General features: G+C 36.9%; 1 protein-coding gene across 1 annotated transcript; it reads left to right on the forward strand.

Annotated features, from left to right (window-relative positions):
* The first annotated feature begins 1048 nt into the window (after nucleotides 1-1048).
* Nucleotides 1049-9264, forward strand: xab2 (XPA binding protein 2). The gene is made up of 19 exons (XM_020640940.3): nucleotides 1049-1207; nucleotides 1633-1781; nucleotides 2002-2125; nucleotides 2217-2414; nucleotides 2815-2949; nucleotides 3050-3214; nucleotides 3402-3546; nucleotides 3633-3784; nucleotides 3898-4017; nucleotides 4110-4241; nucleotides 4803-4934; nucleotides 5161-5274; nucleotides 5397-5559; nucleotides 5648-5838; nucleotides 6340-6462; nucleotides 6568-6739; nucleotides 7993-8119; nucleotides 8222-8325; nucleotides 8458-9264. Exons 1-19 carry the CDS (start codon nucleotides 1172-1174, stop codon nucleotides 8517-8519), a joined length of 2544 nt encoding a protein of 847 aa, XP_020496596.1. The 5' UTR covers nucleotides 1049-1171; the 3' UTR covers nucleotides 8520-9264.
* The last annotated feature ends 882 nt before the right edge of the window (nucleotides 9265-10146 follow it).

The following is a 10146-nucleotide window of genomic DNA, read 5'->3' on the forward strand; positions in this document are numbered from 1 at the left end:
AAACATTAATCCATCATGAGCACAGCAATAAGCCACATTTAGAGAGACTCATGATGAACAGCCATCTGCTGAAACTATTTGGAAAGTGGGATAGAGGGAGAGGCAGAAAGAAAGTGAAGGATAGGGACAAAAAGAGCAACAAGAAGAATAAATAAAATAGATGTATAGCTGCAATGTCAGTAATGATGGTAAAATTAGGTTTTAGTATTAGCAGTAAGTAAACTCTAAGTATGATAATAGACTGATCAGTCTAATATTTACATTACTAATGATGAAACCGGGAGGACTGATTAAGTTAATTATAGAGGTTGAAGTTGAGCAGCGTTAAGATTCACTTTTAGTAAGAAAATAGAAAGACATTCTGGGGAGAAGGGTGGGATATGGGAGGACGGGTGGGGGGATTATTATTATTTTTTTGCTTTTGTTTTTCTCTAAATTCTTTGTTTTTATTATTATTACTTAAAACAATAATAGCAATTGTTACAATTAGATATATTACAAGTGAATAGGCACTGGATTTGTGTGTTCTTTCTCTTATTTTTTCTCAATCATTACTTTGCATACATACTATTATTGTAATTATTGTTACTACAATTATTGATGCTGTTGTTAATAGTATTATTATTAGTATAGTTGTATTATACTTATATTAGATCTATATAGAATTGCCTAATTGATATAGGGGTATATTAGAAGTACACTTGCTAAATCTATTTAAGTATATACATCTAGATTTTCTCTGGTTATTCATGTATTATTATTATTATTTTATTATTATTATTTATTTACATGTTTTTATGTCTGTTTGAAACACACCACAAAATGTTCATATTGACAGTGGATTTGCTTGTAAAGTTTATGTTTTCCTAATAAACAAATCTTAAAAAAAAAAAAAAAGATTCACTTTTAATATTTATAATATATTTAAGACATGTAAGGCTGATATTAATGGCTGTAGCTCTTGAATTAATATGTAGAATGATTTGGTTTCCGTGTACCTATGTAGGGCAGTATTACACCCAGATGCGTCTTAACTGCCGGAATATCTAAAAGAAGAAGAAGAGGAGCCCGGAAGTTACGTTGATGTGTACACGCCGCTTTGAGCAGAGCTAGTGTTAGCTAAAGTTAGCTTCTATTTTCAACTCGAACGATCACACTATCGAAACAAGATATGCCTTCCTTAAACGGAAAACCGGATGTTATGTTTGTACGTTACTTAACTTTACTCAATATTGTGATTACGTTCAAGTGTCTGTTTACCTTTTATTTTTATTTTTATTTTTTTTACAAGTTTTAGCTCAAGCTAACTTTTCTTAGGATGCTAGCTTAGCTGTGTCCCCTTTCGTGTTAAGTTAGCTCATTGCTTTTCCTAAACTAATATTTAAGCCCTTGAGTTCATATTTAAAATGCTAAGTTTCTAAATAATGTTTTAGCATTTGAACCCTGAATTATTGTAAGTTCTTGTCGATGTATTTGTAATTATTTTCCAACGTTTTGTTAACGTCTGGTTATGTTTCGCTGTTATTAACGAAAGTCACTTTTAATTAGTTCAGTGTGTTAACAGTGTGTTAACAGTGTGTTAACAGTGTGTTAACAGTGTGTTGATGTTCTTCTGATTTGTGAATCTGTTAGGAGGACGATGATCTTCCGTATGAAGAGGAGATTATCAGGAACCCTTACTCCGTCAAGTGCTGGATGCGTTACATTGAATTCAAACAGAATGGATCAAAGTCTACCCTCAACATGATTTATGAGCGGGCTCTCAAAGAACTACCTGGCAGGTAACTAACATAACAGTTATCACATAATGGACACCTGGTTATTGTAGCTTCAGATTTTGCAACCACCGCAGTACAATGGATATTACTTCAGTGTAAACATAAAGCATTTATCAAACACTGTAACCAGCAATTAAATGATCTGCACTTGTTTGTCGTTTTCAAAGAGTTGTACAATTACTTTGAGTTAGATGACTGACTGTTTTGTATTTTTGATTTGCAGCTATAAGCTGTGGTACAATTACCTGCGAGAGAGGCGGAAGCAAGTCAAGGGGAAATGTATCACTGAGCCAACCTTTGAAGAGGTCAATAATTGCCATGAAAGGGCACTGGTGTTCATGCACAAGGTAATATCTTATAGAGAGCACCATACTTTACAAGTAAGCAACAATGTAGTCTGTAGAGGTTTGAACTAATCTTTCCCCCCCTTTAAACTAGATGCCTAGAATTTGGCTTGATTACTGCCAGTTCCTTGTTGGTCAGTGCAAGATCACGAGAAGTCGGCAAACATTTGACCGTGCACTCAGAGCACTTCCTGTAACTCAGCACCCACGAATCTGGCCTCTGTATCTGCGTTTTGTCCGCAACCTGCCCCTGCCAGAAACAGCCATCAGGGTGTACCGCAGGTACCTTAAGGTGAGTGCATTGTGACCACACTAGTTCCAAACAGCATCTCATGTTAGGGAATATCGCTTGATTATATTAATAGTTGTTTCTGTACTCTGAATGGCAATTTATTAAAACAATTATTTAATGTCACATTGTGGATTGATTCATCCGTATGTATAATATGTTCTTTGAGTGTATGACGACTTTAGGCAATGTAAAAGGCTACTGTATTAGCTGTTTTAGTGTAAAGGTTGTTTTTTTTATAATTGATCCACCATGGTAAATCAGCATACCATACAGAGCTGTTATGTTGATTATGAAACAAAAAATGTTTCCCCAAGATGTAATTCATACAAGAGCATAGATTTGATGTTGAATAGGATTGCTAGGAATCTCAATATGTGCTGTCTACTCTTTCACCAAGTAGCTTTCTCCAGAGAATGCAGAGGATTACATAGACTACTTAAGGTCTGTTGGACGCTTGGATGAGGCAGCTGTGCGGCTAGCAGCTGTTGTCAATGACGAAAGCTTTGTGTCCAAAGAGGGCAAGTCCAACTACCAAGTAAGATTTTATTCTCATTGCAGAAATCACAGTGCATGCACATGTAGTTTAAGTTGACAAAAAAAGAGTTAAATCCTGGTTCTGTTTATTTCTTTGACAGCTGTGGCACGAGTTATGCGACCTGATCTCTCAGAACCCTGATAAGGTGACCTCTCTGAATGTGGGAGCCATCATCAGAGGAGGCCTCACTCGCTTCACAGACCAACTTGGAAAACTCTGGTGTTCTTTAGCTGACTATTACATCAGGAGTGGTCACTTTGAGAAGGTGTCTTTCCTCTGAATATCTTTGATTCGTTTCACTTTTTAGAAGTTTCCTTGCAAATTGAAAGTTGCTCATTTAGAATAATCCTCTGTTTTATATTTAAATGATTTGTTTGTCTCAGTTGAATGAAACTCAATATAGCTTGTTTGGCTTACTTACCATGGTTATGAATGTTTCTTTTCTTTCCAAGGCCCGTGATGTGTATGAAGAGGCTATCCTGACAGTAGTAACAGTGAGAGATTTCACACAAGTGTTTGATAGTTATGCCCAGTTTGAAGAGAGCATGATCGCAGCAAAGATGGAGACCACTGCTGAGATGGGGCAGGATGAAGAGGGTGAGTGTTGATTTATTTATACTGACCATAGTCCTCCATTTTTACTTGCCTTGACCTCTAAGCTTTCTTTGTCTCCTTGTTTCTAGATGACACTGACATGGAGCTTAGACTAGCCCGCTTTGAGCAACTGATAGCCCGGCGTCCCCTCCTTCTGAATAGTGTACTGCTTCGACAGAACCCCCATAATGTCCATGAGTGGCACAAGCGGGTAAAACTCTACGAGGGCAATCCACGGCAGGTAAGTTTAAGCCTTTATTTACTTTCTTTTTTTTAAGACAAGTGACAGTGACATGAAATTTAACAAACATATGGAAAACATCTTCATTAACATGCTGATTGTATCATCTGCAGATTATCAATACATACACGGAGGCCGTACAGACTGTGGATCCAATGAAGGCAACAGGAAAGCCTCACTCTCTCTGGGTTTCATTTGCCAAATTTTATGAGGAAAATGAGCAACTGGATGATGTAAGTCAATGATGACTTTTCCAACAGATTCTAAAAAACAGTATGCAATTTACCTGTGATCATATTTCTAACTTGAACTGATTGTCTTTCAGGCCAGGACCATTTTTGAGAAGGCTACCAAGGTGAACTACAAGCAGGTGGATGACCTTGCTGCAGTGTGGTGTGAATATGGAGAGATGGAGCTTCGACATGAAAACTATGATCAAGCACTGCGCATACTGAGGGTGAGGCACTTGAACAATCTGCAGTAATGCTGTATAGTTGCTTTCAGTGAAAATTGAAGCAATGTGTTTAGTGACATCTAGTGGTAGGATGGAGAAACTATAGCAACTTTGAGAAATGTATTTTTCCCTTAATGTTTTTTTGAAAATGTATTCTCTTCGAGATATCATTCTGGGGATTTTAAACTCGGATACCATTTAAGACCTTTTTTTTTTTTTTTTTTTTAGAAGCTTGTCATTTAACCAAAACACTAACCAAGAAAAAGCACTCTACTGTTGGTTGCTTTGTCTGTTGCTCTCTTAACCTTTAGGAATTTGACCAAATCCATAGCACACACATGTTTAAGGATTAGGAAATTACAGGATTTACAAAAAAACATCTATGGAGCAGCACTTGTTATTTACTCAGCTATGGAGAACTTGCATTGATTTAGTAAAACTGTGTGCCTGCTCATATATGATGACCGTTCTTAGTAGAATGTAGAATACCACTATTATATTTGTTAATAAATGATTTGTGGATAAACTTGTAATATCTATGTTTTTGTTATGATTTGACTCTAGAAAGCTACAGCAAACCCGTCCAAGAAAGCTGAGTACTTTGATGCATCTGAGCCTGTCCAAAACCGAGTCTACAAGTCTTTGAAGGTCTGGTCTATGCTTGCAGACCTGGAAGAGAGTCTGGGCACTTTCCAAGTAAGTTCATTACATGCCTGATTAATTGCAAGTATTTGTTACGACATATGTGCCACAAATATAAAGTAGACATACTGTACATTACATGGAAGGTTAAACTCCTTGGTATTTAGTGATGATCTCTGAATCCTGATCTACAATAAATTAAAACTGTCAACCATATTTGTGAGTTGTATTATAAATGCTTTGTTTAATCTTTTGCCCATTTTGCTTTGTTTTTCTTCAGTCTACAAAAGCTGTGTATGAGCGCATTATTGACCTCCGCATTGCCACACCGCAGATCATCATCAATTATGCCATGTTCCTTGAAGAACACAACTATTTTGAGGAGAGCTTCAAAGTAATAACAATGCACTTATTAACCAATCCATTTTTTTCTGTCCATATGTATTGTTTCCTTGGTCCACTTCTGAGATCATTCACTTAAAACCTGTTTTCAATGTCTCTTTCCATAACTTCCAGGCATATGAGCGGGGTATTGCTCTCTTCAGGTGGCCGAATGTTTATGACATCTGGAACACTTACCTCACCAAGTTCATTGATCGTTATGGTGGCAAGAAGCTGGAAAGAGCAAGAGATTTATTTGAACAAGCCCTGGATGGTTGCCCTGCTAAGTTTGCCAAGAGTAAGTTGCTGTACAAGGATTGCATTGTTAACATGCAGACAGTGCACAGACATATAAACAGAATGTAACACTTTGCCTTGCCTTCCAGCCATCTATCTGTTGTATGCCAAGTTGGAGGAGGGCTATGGATTGGCACGACATGCCATGGCTGTCTATGAACGAGCCACACAGGCCGTAGACACTGGGGAGCAGCATCAAATGTATAATATCTACATCAAGAGAGCAGCTGAAATTTATGGAGTCACATATACCAGAGCAATTTACCAGAAATCTATTGAGGTATGTACTATAAGAATGGATGAGTATCTGAGCATGTTTTTGCTTCTGGAATAAATTAGTCTGTGTTTGGTTATATAATAATAATAGTTAAAATAATTAATACAAATATGATAATTATAATAGTAATGACCTTAAATTATAGAAAATAAAAGTACTAAGTGCTTTACAAAGGCAGCAGCATTATAGAACATGTGTGCAATGCTGGAGATAATCGTAAAATCGTAGCATTTGCCTTTTAAATTAAAAAGAAAATATGTACAATATTTTTCTTGAGTTATACCGTCTTTGAATTTCCAACAACGGCTTTAACAGCGTAATTCGACACATACTGTTAACATTATTATAATAATAAATTAGATTTATAGAGATGGAAAGAAAAGTAACCCTTTTCACACTGTAATAATAAGTTAGTGACATATTGCACAACAGAGAATAGTGTTGGCACACATCAAGATGTTCAATAAATAATACAAGCTGAATTGTACCTTTTTATGTATTCAGGTTCTTCCTGATGAGCATGCGAGGGACATGTGTCTGCGATTTGCTGACATGGAGAGCAAACTGGGTGAGATTGATCGGGCGAGAGCAATCTACTCCTACTGCTCGCAAATCTGTGACCCGAGGGTGAGACAAGCAACCTACTGCGATGATCCATTTCTGAATAAAACACCACATTTGATATTAGACATCACAGTTTCTCCTGATATGTTTATTAACTTTATCTTTCAGGTGACAGCCCATTTCTGGCAGACGTGGAAAGAATTTGAGATCCGCCATGGAAACGAGGACACTATTAGAGAAATGCTGAGGATCAAACGCAGTGTCCAGGCCACATACAACACGCAGGTCAACTTTATGTCCTCTCAGATGATGAAGGCCATAACAAGCTCCACAGGCACTGGTAAGAGAACTTGTGCTAATTCATAAGCCGCTGTTGCAGTCCCGTCAACTGTGTGTGGCTGTTAGTCAAAAAAGGGGAATGTTAAAAATAATATTTATCTAAGCTACATATTAGAGGTGGACTGAAAGTGGCTTGTGAAAGGCAGACAAGAGTTTTGAGTAGGTAAGGGTTTTGATTCAATTGATCAGCTTGTGCAAGTTATAAAATTCTCCAGTATCTAAGTATCACCATGTCAGCAGGTGGAGAGTGGTGTTGTGAGGCATGAAGTGCTTTACTTCAGTGTGTGCCCAATTCACAGATTTTGCTTTTGCAGTTTTCAGTTAACCAGGTTTCTTCTGGTCTATGTCTGCCAGTCCTAAACTATGCACTTTTCCATTTTCCAGAGACGACTTCTCGAGGGAAAGATAAGTTAAAGGGGGTTAATATGATATTAATGCCACTTTTCGGACATGCAGTAAAAGGGAATAATTTATAACCGGGAACCGATCACATGCACACATATTTTCAAATAAATACAGAAACTTATAAATCTGACTTTCTTATCTAGTCATACAGTGAAAGGAACTATCTGAAGGAATAAACATTCTATATGGTGATTTTTATTTCTTTGCATGCTGTGGACCATCAGAATCAGAAAGCATGTAATGGAAAGCCTCTTTATTTAGATCTCTGTAGGTTTTTACAACAAAGACTGTTTTAGAAAGGAGGGGATCGACAGGATGAATTGTCTCTGAATATTATCCTCCCAACATGAAAAAATCACCTAGAAACAAGATGAGATAATAAATCAGACTCCAGTGACGTGCCTTGTCCGTAGAAAAGTGTTGGAAAGACACTGATCATCACCATGCTTTATTCTGCTTGTTTTGTGTTTTAACCATTTTTATAGAAATTAAATGAACTTAACTTGCATTTAAAATTAAATATATTGGCATTTATGTGTATTGTATAAGCCCTTATGCAAACACTATTGTGTTGCCACTTATGGGCTGTTGGCACTTGGAGTGGCTTGCATAGCCATCAGCCAGAGCCAAGGTATTCCAATAACATTTAAAAATTTCGTACTGGCTCCAAGGAAAAGGCCAAAATGATTAATTGATGGACCTCTAATACACATGCTACATATTTGGCTAAATGTCGAGCCTGTTTACTTGAAATGGATGAGAATGTTGAACTTCATTATTCCTGCTCATGTTTCTGTGGTTAGCATGTCAATGCAGCTGGTCCAACCTTTTGTCTCCTCTTATGTCCAGTGTCAGATCTTGCTCCAGGCCAAATGGGAATTGATGATATGAAGATGTTGGAGCAGAAAGCACAGATGATTGCTGCGGAGGCTGAACAGGATAAACCAAAGCCCAAAGAGAAGATTCTGTTTGTCAGGTTTGTATTTTTTTTCCCACTCAATTGAAAAGTTAATTATTTTGTAAATACGACTTCATTTTTTGAAGGAATTGGAGACTAATGTTTTCTGCATATATCCAGGAGTGACACCTCTCGCAGTGAGTTGGCAGAGCTTTCTAAACAAGCCAATCCAGATGAAATTGACATCGATGACGAGGATGATGATGACAACCAGGGACCAGAGGGTGAGTGTTGCTCAGACTAAGCAGTGTAACGTAAAGATTTGGTGTTACTTTGAACATTGACAGCGTTTGAACACAGACATGTTGTATTCATAAACATGCATGTGCTAACTATATTCTCCTTTATGCCTACAGAGGTGCAACTTGAACAGAAGAGTGTACCCACTGCTGTCTTTGGGGGTCTTAAAGAGGACTGAACTCTCACAGCTCAATCACTGAATTAAGTGGAGAGACTTTCTTCAGCTCACTCTTATACACATTGAATCGGCTCATTTTTTAAATAAAATAAAAAACATTATTGCGCTTGTGCTTACTAAAAAATAAATGTAAAAAATGTGAGCCTGTTTTAATATCTGCCATAGTCAGTTTCTCTCAAGTATGTAGCTCATGATACATGTGATTGAGTATATTTTTGTTATTAAATACTGATATCAGCTGTAACTGAGGTCTTCAGCTCTTTTTTCAAACATTATTTTGTAGGGATTGACAGTGAAACACTTTTGTCATGAAGTGCTGCCCTTGAACGACTGTATGAGGACAGCATCTTTTGCAAAGGTGTTCATTAGAAAGTGAACAGACATAGAATAATAGGGGCCCTGTTGCTTTTTTTTAAATAAGTGAAAATCCAATTGCTTTGCATTTAATGGTAATTTACAAAAGTTAATTTTCCTTTTCCATTATTGTAAAAGTTGCTTGTGTTTACTTGGCTCACTGATTAGGTGTTCATTATTTACTGGCACTTCTCAAGTTGACAGACCGGCCTCTTTCAATCTTAAAATCTTCTTTACATTTTCTTTAAAGTGAAATGTAATAGAAATGGATGTACTTCTCTTTAATGTTGTGACTTTTATCTGACACTTGGAATGGGTTTGTTTTCTTATATAAACATTTGAATAAATATGAACTTGGCATTCAAGTCTCATACTGCTGATGTAACATTTACCAGTGTCTTGCAAAACTCTTCTTTTGTTCAGAAACTAAACATGTTTATAATGTGCTTTAATAATGCTTCTGCTACTTTACTTTCTATGGTATCTACTTTGAACAATAAATGTAATGTAGATCTACTATTGCCACCCTCTCACAAGTCACATTGACAGAGGACTGTGGAAAGTACTGACTTGGAATAAATTCTTTCTTTCATAATTAGATCAAAATAGCTGAGAGGTAATCTCCTTACAAAGTTACTGCAGCGGGGCGCTTATAGAGTGCTCTTGGAACTTTGTGCAACATCATGTGATGAAGCACTCTTGGGATTTCTGTTATCCAGTACAGATGGTTCCACTAGAAAACAACTTCAAAAGCCATTGGAAAGAAACTGTTTCAGTCACAATTGTAAAAAAAAAAAAAAAAAAAATGCTGAATTATTTTCCTAATGAAGAAGTTCTATCTCCTTTCTGTGAAGATTTACACTAAATACTGGCACATTAACTAATTTAATCTCTTTGCAGCATTTTTGTATACACTGCAGACTGCTGTTCATGTGCAGAAATGTCTGTAGGTGGTGAACATACCTGCATGGTTTTGAAATTGATGCTCCGACAACTAGCAGCTGATATACATTTGATCTATTTGAATCATTGTTTTGTTGCACTGCTGAACAAATACTGGACTCTTAGCACTTCAAACATCAAATGTACATTAGGCCTACATGCTTTGCTCTTGGCATGCAGACAGTGGGGGTTTCGAAATACCTGCGCTGTTTGAAGGTTTCCAAGAACCTTGTTAATAGTCTGAACTGCTGGAGTTTGCAAAGGTTACTGTGGAAGGAGTGATATTGTAATCTTTGTTTTTTACCCAGAGCTATCCACCCAAGATCGTAAT

Source organism: Labrus bergylta, chromosome 16 (assembly GCF_963930695.1).
Source record: "Labrus bergylta chromosome 16, fLabBer1.1, whole genome shotgun sequence".
Lineage (NCBI taxonomy): Eukaryota > Metazoa > Chordata > Actinopteri > Labriformes > Labridae > Labrus > Labrus bergylta.

Excerpts from the sequence above, each read along its gene's own strand:
- xab2 (XM_020640940.3), top strand. The coding sequence starts at position 1,172 with ATGCCTTCCTTAAACGGAAAACCGGATGTTATGTTT. Across the intron at positions 3,785-3,897 it reads ACGAGGGCAATCCACGGCAG|ATTATCAATACATACACGGA; the intron begins GTAAGTTTAAGC and ends TATCATCTGCAG. Across the intron at positions 4,242-4,802 it reads AAGCACTGCGCATACTGAGG|AAAGCTACAGCAAACCCGTC; the intron begins GTGAGGCACTTG and ends ATTTGACTCTAG.